General features: G+C 33.4%; 1 protein-coding gene across 8 annotated transcripts in view; it reads left to right on the top strand.

The window, feature by feature from the left end:
* Positions 1 to 23,820, top strand: part of LOC124369891 (plasma membrane calcium-transporting ATPase 2) — a 348,847-nt gene that overhangs the window by 265,391 nt on the left and 59,636 nt on the right. For 7 of the 8 annotated variants that reach the window (XM_046828043.1, XM_046828035.1, XM_046828038.1 and 4 more), the window contains 14 exons: positions 1,709 to 1,744; positions 7,283 to 7,510; positions 9,353 to 9,555; positions 9,939 to 10,045; positions 11,416 to 11,551; positions 11,987 to 12,228; positions 12,378 to 12,642; positions 13,249 to 13,428; positions 13,615 to 13,809; positions 18,798 to 19,004; positions 20,914 to 21,112; positions 21,839 to 22,050; positions 22,173 to 22,324; positions 22,969 to 23,107. In XM_046828043.1, the coding sequence (XP_046683999.1) occupies positions 1,709 to 1,744; positions 7,283 to 7,510; positions 9,353 to 9,555; positions 9,939 to 10,045; positions 11,416 to 11,551; positions 11,987 to 12,228; positions 12,378 to 12,642; positions 13,249 to 13,428; positions 13,615 to 13,809; positions 18,798 to 19,004; positions 20,914 to 21,112; positions 21,839 to 22,050; positions 22,173 to 22,324; positions 22,969 to 23,107 (2,501 nt within the window). The remainder of the gene's footprint in view (positions 1 to 1,708; positions 1,745 to 7,282; positions 7,511 to 9,352; positions 9,556 to 9,938; positions 10,046 to 11,415; positions 11,552 to 11,986; positions 12,229 to 12,377; positions 12,643 to 13,248; positions 13,429 to 13,614; positions 13,810 to 18,797; positions 19,005 to 20,913; positions 21,113 to 21,838; positions 22,051 to 22,172; positions 22,325 to 22,968; positions 23,108 to 23,820) is intronic. The other variant, XM_046828040.1, reaches the window with a different exon arrangement.

The following is a 23,820-nucleotide window of genomic DNA, read 5'->3' as shown; positions in this document are numbered from 1 at the left end:
TAAGTTTACTGATATGTAATGTATTGGAAGTTACATTGTTTATGTTCTCAAATAGGTATTTGTTATTATGTCCTTATCATACTGTAATATTAAGTCTTTTAATACAAATAATAAGTTATATTAATTTTTAATCTTCTAATGTAATTCCATAAGTTTCCATTTAGTTATGATAGTTTTTTAAGATCATGCCTACCTACATAACCGTAATGCATATGGGTTTGAATATTCTAATTGTAAAACAAACTTGATGTAATTTGTTATTAATGTTATATGTGTTAATTTTTTTACATAACAGTATTTCATTTCATGGTTTAATTATAATTGTTTCTGTTCAATGGAAAAACCTTTCTTTAAAATGTCTTACTAAAAATCATCACATCATTTTAAGTATACAATTTAGAACATTCTTTCTGTAAATTTATTTTAATAATTGTAAAGTAATAAAGCAATTAGCAGTTTATATATAAAAAAGAATTAAAACTAACCGCTAAGTTGCTTGTTTAAGTTAGCTAGTTTTATTTGCACCTAAATTAAACTCATAATATAAAGATACCTATAAATAAAATAATTAACAATACAAATTACAATTGTACATTAAACAAATCAGCATTTAAACATTCTGTTCATGGTTATTTTTTTGGGATTAAACCTTTCCACAGTATTAAATACCTCAAAATTTAATGGATATTTTGACAACAAATTTAAACAAATAAATATATGATTAGGCAAAAACAGAATGTCTGGGTTGGTTACCAGAAGTCATAGAATGTGTGTAGATTTTAAATTTGTCTAACTTTTTCAATAGCTTTTATATTATATATTTCCTTAACATCAAGTAAATTTTCAGGACCCTTCTTATAATTAATTGAATTGTGATTCTTCTTTTGTATTCTATTTGGTTTTAAAATTTATGATATATCTTTAATGGACTCGTACTTGTTGTTTGTTGTGATCCAATATTCTGCGAAATTGGATTATAAACAATATATACACACATATCTGACCATCATTAGAACATGATCCATTCTGCCAGTCTCCGATTGATATAAAAATAATTATTGTGTTGTTTTTAATTACATGTAAGTTAATTCAATTAGTTGAAATTCAACAACTTTGATTATACACTGCTGTTCTTGTGTTGCCTACTTGTGGTATGATGAGTCTGAAATATAAAGTTCAAATTTTGCATGTTTATTTTGTGTTGAAATGTGGCAAAAGTGTTGGTTAACAAGGCATATATACAATATCAACTTGTTCTGAGTTGTTACATGTCCTTTTTCTATTAATGTTGCATATTTTTGCTCTACTTTCTTTCTTTCTTTATATGTGTTTGTTTAGTGTAAACCAAATACTAAATGTTCTCAACATTATTATAAATCACACGATAAAGAAGTTCTTAAATATGTTATTATTTTAAAGTCAATGTCTGACTTAATAGCTAAAGTGCTTTACCACGAAAATATCTGTGCATTTTTACATAACCACTATGAAAATACTGCTGCTAAACACTTATAAAACACAGTAAATAAATAAAAACTGCATAAATTTTCATACAATAAGTTACATATTTATCTGTCAGATGTTTGTGTTTTCCCTGCCATTCATACAAAATGATTTGGCACTCTGTACTGAAGAAGTGAAGTGTGTACCTTGGTGTTTCTCTATGTTTGACTAATGCGTTTCCTGTTGCATGCTTCCCCATCACCAGAAGCTAAAAAGATGCGCAAGAAGAAGAGTTTGACAGGTGACTTTGGTTTGCTTTTTTCTTGTATAGAATTACAATAACTCGTTCTGTATAACAACTCAGCAGCGTGAATCTGTAGAGCATGCCCTTGCTGTGTAGTTTCTGTACTCGATGTTACCGTACAGTTGAATTTGATTTGATCTGACTTGATTAGTGCTTTGAATAATGCTATAGTTGTCACTATTATTTGTGTATAGCTTAGCGCCCTTCTCTACCTGCTGCTCCCTTCCGTACACTAAACATGTAAGGGGCAAGCAGTAGAGAGAACCAAGTAGAATTGCTGTTAGCATTACCACAGCTTCCCAAAGTAGTGGTAGATGGTTCGCAAATTTTCAGGCTCTTCAAAAGTTACTTCACATCGTTTTACTCCAAAGGTAAATTTACAGTTATTGATATTGGTTTGTATTGTTTCCAGTTGTCCCGATTGGTGACGTTTTTATGTGTTAATATAGATGTGTCGTAAAACAATCGAAATTTTCTATGCGTTGATTAGATATAGAGTCAATGATAAATTAAAGAATCATAATAATATTGCAATGTTTTCTATTTTAATCTCATAGAACCCTGGTAGTTCTTACTATAATGTTTAGCGAAAGTAAAACAATCTTTATTATAAATAGTATATCTGTTATAAAACATAATGTACTTAAATATGTTAAATAATTAAAGCTCACATAAATACGATACTAATTATTTTTAAATAAACCGATTGGCGACAAATGCAAAGTATGTAGGAAACTAACCTCTCTTTCTGCGTTTAAAAAATGAAGTATGTGCTACTGTTCACCATGCTGAGTTAAATACAGATTGCTGATAAGCTAACTAGAGTTAACATAAATATGTACTGTAGGTGTTATATAATAAACTTTGGTATTTCTTCACAAGTTTAGGAAAAGGTATTTAGAAAAAGGTAATTTTTTTCATTTTCATTTTAACGGTAAAATGGAAGGAACCACAACTGTAAAAGCATTAGGCCACTTTCAGACAGAACTGGTATGATCCATATCCATGTGCTTCGTGTACATGGTGTAGTCTCTCACAAAAGACACCCACATGTACAAGCGGACACACTTGTACCAATGTACCCACATGTTCCTGTGTCCCCACTTGTACCAGTATACCCACTGATATCAGCGAACTCACATGTACCAGTTTTCTTACTCGTACCAGGGTGCCTACATTTTTGCAGTTGAGGTCATCCAATCCAATAACCATGATATATTTATTTAACAATAATAAATTACAAAAACATTTGTTTGGTTTTCATAAACTAATAGATATTGTTAAATACCCTCATATAACAAAATGAAGATTAATAGTTAAATTGTTGGAGATTAAGTTATTTTAGCCTATAGTACAGGATTATCGTAAGTTGGGATTAATATTGTAATAATAACAATACTCTTAACCCCTGAGACGATTTTAAAATCGATTGTGTCACAAGTCAGTGTGATTAAAAAAATGGCATAAAATTGTGACACTTGCATACTTACATTGTTTTATTAGTTTATACCCACATTTACGTCATGAACACATTTATTCGAATTGTATTGGTCCAGTACAGAACAATACACAGTATGGCATCTAAATAAGGTCAATAAAATGTATTAAAAATCTTATAATTTTAAATTAATTTTCAAAACATCATTTTTGTGTCATTCTCACTAAACGTTTGTTAACAGTTTGTAAAACCAACGGTACTGAATTTCTTATGCAAATTCAAATTCAACAGTGGTGTTTTTATTCATTGTAAAATTCTTTAGTATTTGTTTTTTACAATATTTATAAATCATAGCATGACGTTTTAAAATTTTATCTTGCTAATGAAATTAAAATTATGAACTTTTCTATCTATTGTAGATGCTCTAAGCCTTAGTGATTCTTTTGGGCTTTACTTTTCCTTAATTTTTCTGTTAGAAGTTTGAATCTTAATGCAGTAGTTCAAATACTAATTGTATATGTTAAATTCACACATTTAAATTTTCATCTTTTTGCTTTTTAACTTTTACAATCAACTTATCTATTAACATTTTGCTACTTAAATTTATTTGAAATGATCTGGAAACATCTTTATTGCTGCAATTTACTTATTTGTTTTCATTAAACACTATTTTTGCAGTAATTAATTTTTAAATAAGGTATTTTGTTTTTGTTTTCAGTGCTATTTTCTTATATTTGCATGCATAATCAGTATATATTAAACTTAAAACGGAGATAACATATGATGTCAGAGATACAGATACAGTAAATATCAAAGTGGGGTGTAATCTTCTGCCTTATACAGGCTGAGTGTCCCCATTTAGCCATCAGATTTGGTTAGAATTGTTATGCTTTATAATATATTTGTTGGAAACTCTAATAAATAAATAATAAATTATTCTTAAAAAATATAAATATTTTTAAATATTCAGTTTAAACCTACTTTTGTAAAGAATGAGTTTAACTATTTCTTGTAATTGAAATAACCATTGTTATATTGCATATTGGATGATGGGATATTCCTAAATAGTAACTTACAAAATGTGAAATTTATATATTAAATTTAGTCTCAAAAAGCTGAGAGAAAAGCTACATTCCATCACAGTAAGCAAATTTTGCTGTTTATTCATAATGTATTGTTAACATTTACTCTCAGATACACAGTATTGTCTTAATCTTCTACCCTCAAGGCCATTTATAATTAAGTTGGAATTTACCCATTACCCACTCCATTAGATCCCCTCCATATTGACCAGTCTTCTATGTTTTCATCGTTACTTTCCGTACTCTCCATATCGACCTTATCTGATTCCACCATCTCTGTCTCATTCTTCCACAACATTGTCTCCCTTCCAGAACTTTACTTCTAGACACTGTGGCCAAAAATTAAGGATCAATCAAAAGGTTGTTTAATGCAGTTTTATTTTACTGCCTTACTATTATATCAACCATTTTACTGCAAGGCTGATAAACCGAAATAGTATGGATCATTCATAAAGTTCTGCAGGATTAGTTCCCTAAATTCATTTACCCCAACTGTCCCCATTATCATTGTAGAAACGACAATTTTTTTTTAACTAGAATTACAGTTCTAGCTAGCATTCTAGCTACAGTACACTGTAAAGTGTATAACCTTGCAATAATAGCAACATTACATTTATTCCAACTATTTCACAAAATATTCTGCATTCTTTGTCTGACATTATAACTCAAACTCATGAAAAACTAATTGAACGTTATACATTATGTCAAGGCATAGTAAGCATTGTGTAGTGTTGTAATTGTTCTAAGTTATTGCAGTTCACTTTTTAGATATAATTGGATATGAAGTGTCCAAAAATGACTCAATTTTATCACATGACTTTTTAAGTCAAATTATACGAGAAAGATCCTATGTATGGTCTTATCTTGCTTGGTTTTCTATATGTTTTTAACTATTCAGTATGAATATATAAACAGGTATGTATGTGAGATCTGGAAAAGATCACACTCTATTCATCTCTTGGTAGAACAATCGGTAGATATGTATTGTTTATTTGACATTTAACGATGGCAAATATAACGATAATTCTGTTATCATTTCAAATCATCCATTATCATTAATGAACTTTAAACAAAATAAGGGGATAGCATTTTGCACCTTGGTCAATTTATTATTAAATAAATTGAAATATCAACTTTTGTGAGTGGGTCAAATTTATAAGAACGTTTATCCATTTATGTAAAAGAAACAACCTGTGCATTAATATAAAACAGGGTTTTGTGCTTGAAACCAACTAACTGAGCAAACAATGTTTAATTTTAACTAAATAATTGTATATATTTTTGATATGTTGCAATTAATTCAATAATTTATAGATATATCTCATGTTTTGTGTTTTGTATTCCAATAATATATAGATATTGTATAGCTGTCATTCTCAAAATTAGAAAAATATTTCTTAACAAAAAATATTTTGAAATTTTTTTTGTTCAAAAAATGTACCTGTGTTTTGTATTGTATCTTTACATGTTTAGTGGCATCATTCATAATAAGTAAATACTTTTTGCCTTTCTCTAAACAAGTGAAGAAGTACAACTTTTTTAGTAATATTTGATGTTATGTTAAAGATTTAACATTTAGCAATAAATAATCTAGATATCCATTAAGATATATAGTTAGACATATTCACTAACAAACCGTTTTACTCATGTGGTAAAACATTAGTTTAAAATAATACAGATGGTAAATATGCAGTAAACACATGGTTAAACTGGCTCCTCTCTGTCATGTAAACGTTACATAAGATCTTCAGTAATTAACAAAATAATTAATATTGATTACTTATCTGTAAATGGCACAAATTAGGTTTTCGTAAATAAAAAAAATTTCATTGTTATATTACTTTTACATCTTGTTCTTTAATGTCAACTGGACTCTGGGCCTAGGGGTTCCCAGCTTTACTTGTAATCATGCCTATAATTATTATAATTTTCTATTATCCTTATAATAATATTTTACACTTGTTATTTTGATCAAATTTGGAATAATGTATGTGTGTTTTTTTAACAAAAATACATATTTTCACCATTATTAATATTTGTTGAAAAAAGAAAAAATACAAATTCAAACCTCTGTTTTTAGAATTTACCTAAATAGGTAAGTTTGCTGTACAAAATAACAAAATACATTTGATATAAAGTTGCATACAATTTATTTTAAAATGCTGTCAAAATATTATAAATAGTATTTTACAACAGTTTTTATTTAGAATTTAAAAGTAAAATGAAAATAAATTTTACTGTCTTTAAATTAGTAGCGAATAGCAGGGCAACTCACTGTTCACTAAAATGTATTCAAAATAGATTTGCAGATATTTATGAATTTTTAGACATTAAAAAATATAAAAATTACAAAGCCACTTCCGTGTTGATTTTTTAAAATTGTAAATTCTATTGGTGAAATTTCTATACTATAAAAAATTCAAAGGCAAGGCAAGGAAGTCAAGTACTTTTCCAACTTTAAGAAATATAAAATAATCAGTTAAATTCTTGTTCTTTATTCCTTTCTCGAGTGAATTACTGAGACGTTGTTCTTGTGTTACTATGCTGAATTAATTTGGTTCAGTGTAAGCGAACAATCTTTTAAGTTCATTTAGCTTTAACAATTCTATTCAAACACAAATAAATGTCAAATGTATTATTAATTATGTTAATTTAAATGTTCATATAAAAACAAATGTTTAATTTCATGTAAATAAAACAATTGTTTGTAATCTTCAATTTTTAATTATTAGTAAAACGTTGGCTGCAACAAGTATATTTCAAATGATTGTATGAGTTAAATAAATAAGACAAAAGTGATTGTAATAAAACAATACTACATTACTTTCAAAGGAGCGATGTATAAAACATTTCATTCTTAGCGAACTACGCAAAGCAGAAAAACATTTTGCAAGGGCAAAAATTGCCATATTGAATGAAAATCATTCAATGTGTTACGTGTCACGTTCATCTTTATTAATGAGACTGATAAAATCTCAAAAGTTGCAACCTGTGAAGAGTCGGGTCTGTTAATAGGTGGAGTCGATGAGGAAGCGCCGGTGACCGGCAACAGTCACGTGAGTGCCGGACCTGTAGGCGTCGCAGCAGCGGAGAACCACGCTGGAGTGGACGGTGCACCACGCATCGATGGTGGTGGTAGCGGCGGCGACAAGGTGCCTCATGAGGGTGCTGCGGACCACAAGAAGGAAAAGTCCGTCCTGCAAGCCAAACTCACCAAATTAGCCATCCAGATAGGTTACGCAGGTACGTGAATATCTGTCTAAGAGAGAGTCCAGTATTTTCAGGAATTGGGAAACCCTTGTGTTTTGCCTGTTCTCTGTTGTATTTTCTATCAAAATATCATTTCAGTGCTAATACAATTCTACTGCTAACAAAATCAGACTTTTTTTTCTTCCAGAAGTTTGAAAACCTTCAGTTCTTGAAATAATTAAAGAACGTAGAAAAGGTTCTACCCTTCTAAGAGGAGGTTAAATATTGTTACAAGGAAAATGTTATAACTCTTTTCACTGTCACAGCATACTGGTGCCACTTGTTTTGATTAACATTGTTAAAAATTCAGTATTTTGGCCAAACAGTTATAGAAAGTTTCTTAATTTACATTTTCCTTTGAAAATTCTTATTGTTATTCTTATTGTTTTCTTATTTTATATTGATTAAAGCTAATGTTTTCTTTATACAATAAATTATGTCACGTACTACCAAGCTGTAACCAATACATGCGTTCTAACCCTGTACCATTATTGCTCTCACTACCAACAGCCAGTAGATGCCACAGTGTTCTACGCTCATCAAGAACAAGCCTGATATCTTCGTCTTGGTTTACCCAGTGGCTTGAGTAATCAGATTCTTACTGTTGTAAATTTCTAACAGATGTTCTACTCAGACACAGTTTCACGTCTGAGGTCTCAGCATTTTTCGAACACTCCACATTCAACTCTTACTAGTGGATTGCGTGAGTTGGTAGACAAAACTCGAGTGCAAGGTAGGGAGGACCTGACCCCACTCTCGGCCTTATTTTGTTCCTTATTCCAATATAGGAACAATGGTCCGTTTAATTTTAAGGCACACTTCATATTGATATAAGATATTTACATCAGATCATAAACCACTTCAAGTAGCACTGTATAAAAGTGAGTATTGGAAAGAAAATATGAGTATTTTGTTGAGAGGAAGTAACATGATCCGTCCACCCGACTCCATCCCCATTGTGTTTGTTGTTTCATGCTATCAATGTCAGCCCAGTTATTTTTAAACCTTATGGTTTATAATCTGGTGTAAATGTTTTATAACAAATGTTTTGAAACTGGTTAAAATCTTTGCTTAGACTTATACATGTATGACGTCAGTTTTGTTATGATCACACTAAATCCATGATAGTAAGCGACTATATGAAACAAACAGGTACAAATAAAATAGAATATAACTATTATTATTGATCATTCATAAATAATGTACAGAAAGGGATTGTAAGTATAGTAATTCAATTAATTTAAAATTTTAAGCTTACTGTCTACGTTGTTTTTTGTTTCTGAATTGAGCACGATTTATCATTTAAAAAATGGTAAAAAAGATCTGTTTCAATACTTTTTGGGTTCAAATATAAGTTACTTTATAAAATCATTGCGTTTCTCGATTAAGGTAAAATCACTACAAAAGGCCAAAACAGATAGAACCATGCTTAGTAGTCATGGTGTGCTAGAGATTTCAGTGTCTACTGACTACAGTACTATAGTAACAGAAGTGGTTCAGGGATGGCCGGGTGAGAGAAATGGTGAAACCAAAATAGTTTTGCAAAAGGAGCTTAAGGAAAGCACCATGTATACTAGTCTGAACCTTTTAATCAAACCCAGTATTCCTAGTAAATGTTACTTTACTATATTATGTACATATTTATGCAAATATTTAAGTGTGTGGTACTGTAAAATATATTTGGTACAGTATTGACTAAGTGCACTGTAGATAAATATTGCTATGATTTTTCAGCCATTACCTTATCGTATTCGGTGAAACGTAATGTTAGGTTAACGTGACTGTACTAGAACTGGAAAGGAACACTGACTTATTCTATGTTATGTTGTCCGACAGGATCAACCATTGCTGTACTGACAGTGGTCATTCTGGTTACCCAGTTCTGCATAAGGACATTTGTCATCGAGAACAAGCCATGGAAGAATATTTACATCAGTGAGTTTGTGAGGCACCTGATCATCGGTGTGACAGTATTGGTGGTAGCTGTGCCTGAGGGGTTACCCCTCGCCGTGACCCTCTCACTGGCTTACTCAGTCAAGGTAACGTCCGCACGATCAGGGAGGCTGCACATTTTGTTCTGTATAGAAAATATAACTTGTAAAAATTACCACTGAGGTATATGATTTGTTTGAATTTATAAGAATATTAGTATCAAATCGAGCCAGGTCTACAAGAGTGTAGCATCATCACGTATTCTAATTCTAATCATCACCGTACTTCAAGTCACCACAGTTTCTAAACTTAAACTCAGTGATCTCTCATGAAACAAATTCTATTAACACATACATAATATGATACATTTATCGTACAGTTAATTTATGGAAGTGGTATTTTAGACTGCTAAGTTGGTTTATTGTATTCTGTCATGTTGAAAAGGTTTATGTTAAATAGGAAGAAGTAATTGAACATGTTTGTTATATAGAAAATGATGAAAGACAACAACTTGGTTCGACATTTGGATGCCTGTGAAACCATGGGAAACGCAACTGCCATCTGCTCGGACAAGACCGGAACACTCACTACTAACAGGTGATGTTACTGTATTATCATATGACTAACACTCTTGCTGTAGAAAAAACACAGTGGTGACTGAATATGTTAATAGCAATGTATCATATGAAATTTTAAATTGATGGTTTCTATCTCTCTCCCTCCGTTAATTCCTTAATTGTTTGTACTCATTGTATCACCATGAATTGTAAATTTTGGAAAGAGTTTAAACTTAATAATACAGAAAATAAGTTCTAAAGAATCAAGAAATCTTTATTGTCTTTTAGCACTTATAACTAAATGGCCTACTCCTATCACACCTTTAAAATCCCATAAAACAAGTGTAATGATTAGAAATATACAAAATAAGTACATTTTATATATACATGGTAAATGTGAATAACGCCACAATTTGCTAATTAAAAAGAAAATAAAAGTAAATATGGTGATAGAAGCATCTTGTTAAATATATATAACTTATCTAAAACATTATAAACAATATAAATTAAATAGTAATAAATAACAATAAAACAAATAAAAAGTAACAATAAATAGATAACAATACTACTAATAAACATAACAATAAAATAAATTTAACAACAATAATTAAATAACAGGAGATATAACTATTAACAAAATCTTAATTATTAAAAAATTAAAGTACTGATATCACAGGTTAAGTAGTCATTTAAAGAATAAAATGTGTTTACAACAATTATTTACAACATTTTAAAATCTACTAATAGACTAAAGCTTTATATTTTGTGAAGGAGTGTGACAGATGTGTACTCTTGGTGTCGGGTAGCCTAGCCTAACGTAGTAGGCTTCTGTCAGTTGCCATGATGATCAGCAAGTTTGTTGCGCATGCTGCTAATTCAATGACCGCTGCTATCAAGAATTTGGCCACCGCAATTGACAATCTCATCGACTGTGTAATGCGATCCATATGTTGATTTCTGTGGGTAAAAAAAATGAAATCTACAGACATCCGTTGTGAACTGTATTTAGTTTATGAATAGAACAAATTAGTGATAGTATCATAAGGAAATTGTTGTGTTGTTTGCTTCTGATAGGTTACACTAATTTCCTTTATGAAAAAATAAGTGGTCAGCCATCTGTGGTAATTGATTAACTTGATGGGAAAATCATGAAAATTGAGAGAATAGAATGTTTCTTCATAAAAATCTGGGAGCAGTTCCCTCAGAGTTTATTAAATGTTATAATACTTACTTACCGATGTTTCCTCAAATAATAACATTCAACTTTCAATAATATTGAATAGTGGTAAATATCTGTTGGGCTTGTACTCTGTTTTTATCTGTTACCAAACCTGTGAGAAATCTATTGCAAATTGATAAATAAAGATTTAAAATTTTACATTTAACACTCTGTTACATTTCTGTCCACAGGATGACGGTCGTGCAGTCATACATCTGTGAAGTTTTGAGCAAAACAACACCAAAATTCTCTACCATTCCATCAAATGTCGCAAATCTCATCATCCATGGCATATCAATCAACTCAGCTTACACTTCACGTATCATGGTAAGTGTGAAAGTCATGGTGCGTGGTTTTTTTTGTACAAACCCATAAAATTATTTTAATTGGGGTTTCCCTGTCAGCATTGCAAGCTTTTTATGATAATTAACATGCCATATATCAACTTGGACTGACTAAATTCAGGGTTACATGAAGATTCTTTTTTAACCTAATTGAGTTTTGAGAGTATCAATAGATACACCTATTGAGATGTGTGGAATGATGATATTCAAATTAGTGGGTTGCTGTGTGCTCTGAAAAGTTAAATTCTACAGTGAGACTACTCCCTACTTTTCATATCTACACAAAAATTAAATTGCTATGTACAAGAACAAAGAGGAGTTAACAGTACTTTTCTCTCAAATGGCTTCCACGATAAATGCATATGACTTGTAAATTCCAATAGTTATGAAATTGACAGTGTTTTGTCCTGCATTGCAGCCTTCTGAGGATAACGCGGACTTGCACAAGCAAGTGGGTAACAAGACAGAGTGCGCACTGCTGGGCTTTGTGCTGGGTCTGGGCAAGAGCTACCAGACGATACGGGATGACATGCCAGAGGAGATGTTCACCAGGGTGTACACGTTCAACTCGGTCAGGAAGTCCATGTCCACCGTGATCCCCAGGCAAGGTGGAGGATACAGACTCTTCACCAAGGGTGCCTCAGAAATCATCCTCAAAAAGTGAGTTTCATCTAGATGAACAGAGTATTGTGTTATTAATTGACATTGCATTATATAAATTTTTATGTACTTTGATCACAATTTGTAAATAAAAGCCAATTGTTGCATTAAACGTGTTGTCACTTGTTAAATGAGAATTCTCATTTCAGGTGCGCTTTCATATACGGAAGAGATGGTAATCTGGAGAAGTTCACACGTGAAATGCAAGATCGACTTGTGCGCAACGTCATTGAACCTATGGCTTGTGACGGGCTGCGTACAATTTCCATTGCGTACCGAGACTTTGTGCCGGGCAAGGCTGAGATCAACCAGGTCCACATCGACACAGAACCCAACTGGGACGATGAAGAGTATATCTGCAACAACTTGACAGGCCTGTGTGTTGTCGGTATTGAGGATCCTGTCAGACCAGAGGTAGGTTACCCTTCACTTCATCATTAAAACGGAAAAGGCCTCGTTTATATTTCTTAGCTTATCGTTTGTAATGTCACTGGATAGTGACAAACCAGTTACTTTCTAGGCCCCAAATATAATCATGATAAATATTTCAGTGCTTTCTTATTTTATTGTTAGATTTCCTTCGTATTTCTGCTCATCACCATATCCACCTTCTTATAAAAATCTTGTTCTCCAGTGAAATACGGACTGTTGGACAAACAAGGTGAATCTGTGTACTCAGATTTGTCACTCAAAAATCATAGCTGCCCGTCTTATTTTGCCCCAGCTCTTTATTAATAGTTTGCTATTTAATTTTTGTCTTGTGCAAATATTTCATTTTTTCAACCTGTTTTCAGGTCTTCTTCCTTTTCACCATACCTTTACCATTACCATTGGTCTTGGTGCAGTGTGGGACATTAAGAGAAAACAGTATAACAATGTAGTATGTTTATGTTTTTATACAAGAAAAGTAAACAGATATCTGAAATTCAAGTAATTAAATATAGAAAGTAATTTTTTGAGCTCAACTGTAATGGAAAATAGTAAGTGATTTTGTTCTAAATGATGAATACTGGTGTGTAGGTACCAGACGCTATTCGTAAGTGTCAGCGGGCTGGCATCACGGTGCGTATGGTCACAGGAGATAACATAAACACTGCACGTTCCATCGCAACCAAGTGTGGTATTCTCAAGGCAGGAGACGACTACCTCATCCTGGAGGGCAAGGAATTCAATAGGCGGATCCGAGATGCAAATGGTGAAGTAAGTTGATTGCAGTTGACTGATGAGAACTTCAAATTGCAATGTTATTGTGTCTGATACTAAAACCTATTAAGTAAACTAATTATAAATAACGCTCTTTACTCTTTTATGTGCAATGAACTTGGAGTGGATCTGTAACTGTCGTATTGAATGGAACAAGTGTTTTGAGAGGTGCTTTGATGACAGGTGCAACAACATTTGCTGGACAAAGTGTGGCCCAAACTCAGGGTACTGGCTCGTTCATCCCCAACTGACAAGTACACTCTGGTCAAGGGTATCATCGACAGCAAGATCAGTGAAAGTCGGGAAGTGGTGGCTGTCACCGGAGATGGAACCAATGATGGCCCTGCTCTCAAGAAAGCTGATGTCGGTTTTGCCATGGTAAGTTTCACCATCTTGGTCAAAATTCCCATATTACATGATACCCTGCATTACAGGATATTTCTATCCTATAATTTTCAATTTAGTATGAGTTGAATTGTTGAAAACAAAATAGGATTGTTAGTTTTGAAATAAAAATTTGAGTTATGCTACTTTGTTTGCATATTGTAATTCAAATTTGCTCTGTACATAGTATCTATCTATTTTATTCTTCAATTCTTCACTTTTATATTTTAATCTTTTACTACTGTCAAACTGGTTTTTATGAGACTTTGGGTATCAGATTGGTTCAGAGTTCATATATATCTAGAAATGGTAGGTTTACCACTTGGGTACTTTATTTGATCAATTGTATAGCTTGTATTTTTATGTTAAATTTATTTATTTATTTATTTATTACATGAACATTAAGAACAGTAATTTGTCAAGTTACAATAAGTAGAATTAAGGAGATGTGTTCATTAATTCCAGGAACTCTTCTATCTTGTAAACAGGATTCTTCAACAGGAATTCTTTAAGCAAGCTCTTCAGTCTGTTGCCAGTCAGGGTCCGGATGTGGTCTGGAAGGACGTTTTTCAGTTTTTGGCCTACGTATGACGGTTTTTTCTCGAAGAGGGCTGTTCTATGTTGGGGTAGGACGAATCTAGAGGCATGGCGTGTGGGGTAGCTGTGAAGGTCCATGTGAGTCTGCAGGTTTAGTGTGTCTGCATATAAAATGGCTTCATAGATGTAGAGCGCAGGTACTGTTAGTATGCCTAGGGTCTGATAGGCTTGACGACAGCTTTGCTGTGACTCCAGGTTTCCAATTGTCCTAATTGCCTTCTTTTGTAGTACAAGTACTCTCTTCAGATTTCCCGAGGAGCTTCCCCAGATTGTAAGACCATATCTAATATGAGATTCTACTAGAGCGTAGTATGCCATTTTTGCCGCTTCCTGAGTGCCAACCCATTTAATGCGTTTAACAATATACACACCAGTGCTGACTTTATTGCAGATGTTGTTTACATGGTTTGCCCATGTGAGTCCATTATCTAGAGTTATTCCTAGAAACTTAATCTGATCAGCCACTGCTACATTGGGGATACTAGTGGGTAGAATTTTTTTTCTGCTAAAATGTACTTGTGTTGTCTTGTCAGGGTTTATTGCTAAATCATTTTGTTTACTGTAGGCTATGGCTTTTTGAAGAGATGCAACAGAGTTGTCGTACAATTCTTGAGCTGTGTCATTTTTTAAAAGGAGGGTTGTATCGTCTGCATACATTATGCAGCTGGTACTGTAGTTGTGAATTAGAGCTGGGAAGTCGTTAGTCAACAAAATGAATAGAATAGGTCCCAGCACGGATCCCTGAGGAACTCCTCTTGTTATTGGTTTAGGATCTGATCTGAACATGGTAGTAAGGCCAGCTGTAGTATGTTGGATGTCTACAACTTGGGATCTCTCTTTAAGGTAGCTGACAAACCATTTGTTTTCTAAGCCTCTTACTCCTAAAGTTATAAGTTTTTTAGAGATCAGCTCATGTCTCAAACAGTCGAATGCCTTGCTGTAGTCTAAAAATAAGGCTGTTACAAATTGTCCTTCATCTATGCTGTCGATTATAGACTCAACAAGGCTTATGATGGCAGAAATAGTTGATTTTCCTTTTTGGAATCCATGCTGACAGTCAGTAATTAAGGCTTGATTTTTGAGATGGGTCATTAACCTGTTTAGTACTATTTTTTCTATAATTTTTGAAAAAGTTGAAATTAATGATATGGGCCTGTAATTTTTTGGGTCGGTTTTTGGTTCGTTTTTATGCTTTGGATATACCCTGGAGACTTTCAGTTTGGTTGGAAACTGCCCTAATGAGAAAGATTTATTTATTATGGATGTGAGAGGGGTAGTTCTCCACAGTGTTTTACGGTTTTTGATGAGAATTCGTGTATGCCACTGGATGGTTTGTTTTTTAAGCTATGTATGACTTGATTTACTTCTTTGCATGTTGTGGGAGTCAGATAAAATGGTTGTGTTAAAGGAGTGTTTGAAGGGTTTTGATCCTCTTCCAGTCTGCAGCCTCCCAATTGTTGATTGCTCTGTTGAACTGTTACTTCTGCTATTTGAGTAAAGTAAGTGTTGAATTGGTCAGCTACCTGAATAGGATTGTCAACAACTGTATTGTTGATGTTGAGCTTAGGGCAGTTTTGACTAGGTTGTTTGGCATTTCTTTCTGTGTTTATAAGATCCCATACAGCTTTTGACTTATTGTTAGAGGTAATTATTTTCTGTGCATTAGCATTTTGCTGTAATGTCCTTAGTGTGATGTCATACGTCTTTTTTATGTTTACCATTGTTGCTTTGTCTTGTGCCTTTCCAGTTAATTCATAGGTTTTCAGGGCCCGTAAGTAGGCAGCTTTGATCTCAGCTGATTCTCGGTCATAGTAGTCAATAGGCTTGCTTTTTGTTTTATTTTTGTTCTTCCTTTGTGGGCAAGATATGTCCAAGGCAGTTCGCAGTGCTCCTTCGAAAGTGTTAAAGGCTGATTCTGCATCTTCGGCATTGTGGACAGCATCCCAGTTTTTTATGGAGAGCAGGGATTTCAGCTGGTCAAGGTTTTTCCTACCCATTTGTCGCCTTAGAGTTTGTGAAGTAGTATTATTTTTGCTGAAGACCAGACTGCACATTTGAGCTGTATGATCTGATAGCCCAGTTTGTAAGACTGTTGTACTAAGGTCATGGTCTGGAATATTAGTACATATGCAGTCAATTGATGTGCTTGTGTCAGGTGTAATGCGAGTTGCTGGGAGAGGAATTCTTCTCATATTTTGTGTTGCCAACTCATTTTCAAGCATCAGGCTGTCATGGTTATTAGGTTTTAAACTGTCAATGTTTATGTCTCCCACCAGAATTAATGACTTATTATGAGCTTGATAATGGTCCAGGATGTTCGATAGGATGTCCAAGCTAGTTTGAATATTTACACCTGGGGGACGGTAAACACCAAGGAGATAAAGATGCTTCCCATTGTTTGTGATATGAACCATTGCAGCCTCAAATAGTTTTTCTTCACAATGGTTAGTAATGTCAATTGCTTCTGTGTCATTTGTTAGGTTGTCCTTACAATAAATAGCTACTCCCCCTAGTTTATGTTCTCTTCTACAGTACTCAGACACAAGTGTGAAGCCTTCAAGTTTTGTGTTTTCAATATCACTTTGTTTGAGGCCATGCTCTGTTAAAACTACAAGGCTGGGGCATATTTCACTTAACAGGTGATTTAGCCGGTTTATTTTTGTAGACAGGCCTCTTATGTTCTGATGACATATTGTTAGGCTATAATTTTCTTCTGTTGAGTGTTGCCTAAAAAACAGTTTCTATCTTCTGAGAATGAGTTAATGGGATCTCCCGTTCCAGTGACATCATGAGCAGGACTGGAGTGCAGACTGGTTGAAATATTCAAATAGTGCTGGTTGATTCTAGTGTAGTATTCAATGTGCTTAGTAAAAAAATCTTCCAGGTTTTCATTGTCAGGTCGTATTCTTGCAGTCATCGGGGGTAGTCTTTCTTTCACAGTGCTTGAAGGATAAGTTGATGGGTGGGGTTCCTTTTTGTTGGTTGGAGTATATGTTATAAGTGACTTGGGGGTTTGGTCTTCAAAAGGGGGTTTTGCATTAGGAACAGAGGTTTTCATTTTTTTTACTTGAAGGGAAACACTGAATTTGTTCTCTTCATTCTTAAAAACTGGTTTCTTTATATTGTTGAACTGAGTTTTATTTTTATGTATTGGCATTTTCAATTCAGGAGCACACTCTTCTGTGATTTTTGTTACTGTTAGGTTCTTTACGGTTGCTTCAAGATTTTTCAACTTTTCTTCCAAAATGATGTGATGATTTTTTAAATAACCCATTTCCAGAAGAAGAGAGGGGTAAGTGGTATTTGTTTGAGAATAAGTGGTCAAAGTTTGAGTTTCTGCATTACAAAACAACTTATTACTTTTTTCAGGTATCTGCCGCTTCAGTGTAATGAGTTTACTCTCCAAGTCTTGAATTTTTTGTTGATGGTCGTCAATCATCATGTTCAGTTTTCTGTCATGATCTTCGAAGATAGCTTGAGCTTCAATTGAGTATTGTTTTTCTTTGGTCAATTGTGCTTCCAGCTCAGATACCTTTTCTTGAAGCCTCTCCATATTTGAAAAATGCTTGTTTTCACAGTTTTCAAGTTCCTCTATTTTGGCTTGCAGACTACTCAATTTGTCAAGAAGTCTGAGGTTTTCCTTTTTTAGAATACTGTTTTCTTGGAGTAGAGCAGATCCTATTTTAGCAGCTACAATCAAATTTTCTTCATTACTTTGTGCACTGCAGTCTGTGAGGTTTTTTTCAAGTTCTTGGAGTGACTCGCTCAGGGGATTAGTTTTTGAAGGTGAAGTCTTGCCTACCAAAGTGGGTTCATGTGAAGAGTGAGGTTCATTATTTTGAGTCGATACAATATGACAGCTGCTACATTTCCAGTCAGGTAGATTCTTTTTTGTCAGACTTTTGAAATCTTTATTGGATAAATTGACACATTCTGCATGGAACCACTGCTTGCAGTTTCCAGTGCATAAAATCCCTTTATGTTTTACTCCAATTGTACAGGTTCCACACGGATATTTTGCCATTTTATTCTGCCAAGAGTTGAAAGAAGACTTTATAAAAATTCCTGTTTGATAAAAATGATTCAGATTTTTTTTTTTTTTTTTTTAGCTTGGTTTGTCTGGTTTCTATTGTCAATGTATAAATAAGGTCCTGGTGAATAGAATTTTACAGTTTTTTAATTAATTAAAAAATCCACTTCAATAATAAAAAAGTGTGTTAAAAATAGTGAAAAAATTTGTGTCTGAAATGGTAACAAAGAGCAAATAACTAATATTAGCTCAATACTATTTTTTATCGAAACATTCAAAGTCATTCTAACTCCATTTCCGTATTTTCCATTACGTGAGTGTTTATTGTAGTAAACGTATGTATGATTGTGTGCAGGGTATTGCTGGCACGGACGTAGCCAAGGAAGCCTCTGACATTATCCTGACAGACGACAACTTCAGCAGTATAGTGAAAGCGGTGATGTGGGGCCGTAACGTATACGACAGCATAGCTAAGTTCCTTCAGTTTCAGCTCACTGTCAATATAGTGGCAGTCATCGTGGCCTTCATCGGTGCTTGTGCTGTGCAAGACAGTCCCCTCAAGGTACAATCAAAAATTGTATTTGATCCTCTGACGTTTTCATGATTAGAGAATAACGATTTTCATTACCGATATTATCAGAAAGCTTTGGTCTGTTATCTGAAAGAAATTTATACGCAATATACACGTTTTCTTTAATTTAAGGTTAGTCTAAAATTGTATCTGTGAAGCAGTATTGAATACCCTACATACATATTTATTTATTGCTCTTTAAGCATTTACTATCATAAGTATTTTTCTTCTTGAGTGCAATTGTTTTCCACATGTATTATAATAGGAAATACTGTCTATGGGACATTTTAATGAATTTGAAATTATTGTCTTAAAATAAGTTCTGTAAAACATGGTAAAGATATTAAGTGCAGACAAATTCAAATGGGGTTTAAGCCTTTTGAAGATGTGAAGCGCAAGCTGTATGTGTTTTTACAAGTCTGTTGTACCCAATCCGGGGGGCGACCACAGCTAGCAATCTTGTAATATTGATATTAAGGTCTCTGCAAGTATTGTAAATTAGAGTATTGTTTAAATAGTAATTCTACTTAAAGCTTAAACAAAGCAGTATCAATTACTTGCAGTTTGATTTATGTGTCAGTAGGCATATAGTGATATAATATATGTGTACACAATCAAACAAGAGCTCTGAAGAGTGAGTTAAGTCAAGTTTTGTAACTAAAAACCGGGTATAAAGTCGAAAAATAAATTGCTCGAGATGGACAAAAGCCATTAAACTGTATTATTGTAATTATTATAGAATAGTATATTGGCTCAATAAATAGTAACTTAACAAAATGTTCCAATTAAACAAAATTCTTTTACTTTGTAAAATTACTTTTCTTTTAGTGATAGGCTTTGTTTTATCTTTAGAATAGCAAGTCTTGAGTTGGTCTTCAGTTATGATTGCTTTCTTTTAAACAGAAGATAAAGGAATCCTAGTGCTACATGTGTAGGTGGTGAATCTTCACGATTTCTTGATTGCATGTAATGACAGATATGTGAGTCTTCACTATTGTAGGATGACCTAAAAAAAGATACTTTTAACACATTTAATACTGAAAAAGATTGATATACGATCTCCTATGGCTAAAAATAATTCATCCCAATGTAGGTTAGTTTGTCTCAAGCTGATATTCGTCAGCGAGCATCGCTCAGCTGGTGATGCCAACTAAACACAGTGTGACCATTCCAAATGTTAATGGCTTAAGTCCAAAAATTCAGAATTTTCTCTAGTTTAATTGAGAAAATTATGGAGAACGATGCAGTCAGTTTATTCTAGGAAACTAAACAGATTTTTGTTCCCCGTGTTTAGATACATATTAGTAGTTTTACCCTGCATTTATCCATTGTTATGGTAATGCCATTATAGAAAGTTACTTGTTTTTGAGTCTCTGATGTATTTTAGAGATTTCTCTTAGTGAAGAGAAAAAGGTTCAGAAGATTCAGTTTGTGTCAGATGTGCATTGAGTGGTCAGTATAGGGGCTTCTTCAAGGGAAATCAGAATGCTTTCTAATAGTTTATGTTTGACAATCCCCTTTTGGGTTTATTAACGAATTTAAATGTTTACTGACATGAACTAAATATAAATAATTTTAATTAAAAGAATTAAAGACCCAACTCAACAAAGAATGAAGCTCAGAACCATGATTTCTTTTATAATTCATCTATACAATAAGTTTGATGTAGGAAGAGAAAAACATTATAGGAATCGGTGTTTACTTGCAATTTTTTATTTTTGTAACTACAACTAATATAAATTACGCAAGATTTTGAAAAAGTGTGTGCATTTAATATTCACTAAAACTCGCTGCTCAGCTTCAAAGAGCAAAGTGGTACTTGCACATTAGTAATGTTTAGGCTTTTAGAAAAAGCTATTTAGTAGTCATTGAGTGAAATTGAGCAGAGATTTTGTTTCAGGCTGTGCAAATGTTGTGGGTGAACCTTATAATGGATACTCTTGCCTCACTGGCCCTCGCCACGGAAATGCCCACTCCCGACCTTCTACTGCGCAAGCCTTATGGACGCACAAAGCCCCTCATCTCCAGAACCATGATGAAGAACATCCTTGGTCAGGCCATTTACCAACTGGGAGTAGTCTTTGCTCTCCTTTTTGTTGGTAAGTAATATCGATAGTGAAACTGATATTTATATCACACAAGTGAACTCAAGCTTAAGTGGGCTAAAACTTTGAAGCTTTTTCTCAAGTCAGTAAGAGAATAATGTTCTGTAATTCAAAATGCTTTTGGTTCAATTGAAATCACTTGTCTATTACTTTAAAACAGAATTGACTGTAGAAAGTATGATCAAGTGGTCTCTTTTATATCGTTGTTAATTATGTTATATTCAAGAAATTTTTCAGAGACAACAACATAACAAATCGCATTTGTAATAGCATTTTGGAAATCCATATTGATAATTATATTGTTCTTTGAACCAGAAATATTTGTCAAACTTTTGTTGTATTGTATCAATGACATAAATTGGCTACTGAAGATTGATTTTACCTGAAGAAGAGATCAAATTACAGATCTCGAAACATAGTGTTACTGATTTCTTGTTTAACTGAACGATGGCAAATGTCCAGAAAAATCCGTTTACTTCTCAAGTTAGTAGGTAGACCTTTTCTAAAGGACAAACCAGAGAACACTGATGTGTAGATGTATGTATCTTCTCTCAGACCAAAGGATCAGGATTGATCAGTTTTGTTGTCAGTCCATCTTATCAATTTGTCCAACATGGTGTTACAAGGTGATGGAAAAAGTAATAAACACAGGCTGCTCAAAGTTTCTTCGGAACTCTTCTTGTGTTCATATTCCTCCACTGAAACTGTTCTCTCTTGCAGGCGACAAGCTGCTTGACATCCCAACAGGACGTAACACCAAACCTGGTGCAGAGCCCAGTCAGCACTTCACCGTTATTTTTAATACCTTTGTTATGATGACATTGTTCAATGAAATCAATGCAAGAAAGATCCACGGGCAGCGAAACGTTTTTGAAGGCCTATTTACAAACCCAATTTTTTATTGCATATGGATCGGAACTGCCCTTTCTCAGGTAAGCGATTGTTTTTCACTTAATAACAAAACAATGTTGATCAATTGTGAATTAAATAACCCAGTGTTTTTATATCCTGTTGATGGGTTTCTTATGATATGATAACTAACAGAATATTGTAGGTGGTAATCATCCAATTTGGACGAGAAGCGTTTTCGACAAAGAGCCTGACTATGGAGCAATGGGGCTGGTGTCTGTTCTTCGGGGTGGGAACTCTGCTCTGGGGCCAGGTTGTCACCACTGTCCCCACCAGGAGAATACCCAAGATCTTATCGTAAGTACAAACATACGCACTATTACTATACACTATTTACTCTGTGTATCCTAGATAGACAAATTTTTTGAGGATTTTATTTTAATTTTGGGTTTGTAATTGGGTGGTAATGATTAGTTATCAACACAAAATAATCTGTTACAACAAAGTTTGAAGGCCCCAACAGTACATTATGAAATTTTTACCAAACTGACTGTAAGGACAACTTTGTTGACCTTTGAAGGACCTTTATATCAAGAGTGTTTACCCAAACGAACAGAGAGATGATATCACGATTTTAGAAGGACCAGTCAGGCCCTTAATAATTGTAGGACTGAAAAGCTTTAAGAGAATATTGAGTTTTCCATTATTTTAAATGTGAAAAACAATGTTTTTCCTGTGAGTGACACTTTGTATTTGAGTTATAAGTGTAAATGCTTTCAACTCCAAACACTTGTATCGCACAAATATACTTTAAGTTAACAGTTATCATTTACTGATTATTTAAAAGGCAGTGAATTTTATTTGCTGGGTTTTAAAATATGAGAAGGGTACAGGAACAGAGTTTTAAAAAGTCGAGAGGTGAATACAAATATTATTTTGTAGCTTTTTTTTTAAAGATTTTAGCAATGACCAGTAACAAAGTTTATTGAATGCGTTCACAGATGGGGCCGAGGCCACCCTGAACAGTACACTGAGGCTATCGCCCTTGGAGAGGACAAGTACGATGCGGAGGGCTCGGACAAGAAGCCTAGGGCTGGCCAGATCCTGTGGATCCGTGGCCTCACCAGACTACAGACTCAGGTAACTAATCGTTATCTACGTTCCATCAGCACATTTAATACGTTTCCTTATATTTATTTTACACAAGTATTCTTTTATATTACCAAGACACTATTATAACTGTTTTACTCTTCTCATATCCAACAGGTTTTGTAAATATAATCTTTAATGGAACAGTGTTTCTTTCTAAAGGGAGTTATTTTATAAACAGTGAATCAAATAGAATAGTTTTCATAAGTTCGTTTGTTTATTGTAAACAATCATTTATTTTTTATTATTTTACCTACATTGTATTTGCTATATATTCTGTTGAGACTTGGCTCATTTCTTCCTTTACTTTCTTTCATTTCATTTTATTTATCTTACATTCTTTAAGTGCATTGAGGTATTTGGTCATAAGCTTTTGTTATCTGCATTCATTGACTATTGTGATGATATCTATACCATGTAACATATTTGTATCACCTTTCTTGTAGTAATAATACATTTAAAAAATTCAGTTTATTGCTTTGGTAATCACAGAACTATAATACACGCAATTATATAGTTTAATTTTAAAGTTATATTGCACACGTTTTACAAACGTTTTTTATCTCAAAGTTGGTTTATTTTTAACTCAGTGTTGGCTCATGCTACGTATTACGATAACAAAGTTCTTATTATTCATAAGACGGACTGCAGTGTGAGGTGTGCAGGTCACCTACTTCTAGAAAGCCAAGAGTAAGGGAAGTAAG

The sequence above is a fragment of the Homalodisca vitripennis genome, chromosome X (genome assembly GCF_021130785.1).
Source record: "Homalodisca vitripennis isolate AUS2020 chromosome X, UT_GWSS_2.1, whole genome shotgun sequence".
NCBI classification, from domain to species: domain Eukaryota; kingdom Metazoa; phylum Arthropoda; class Insecta; order Hemiptera; family Cicadellidae; genus Homalodisca; species Homalodisca vitripennis.
Note: the sequence above shows the minus strand (reverse complement) of the source record. Positions and strands in the feature narration are given on the sequence as shown.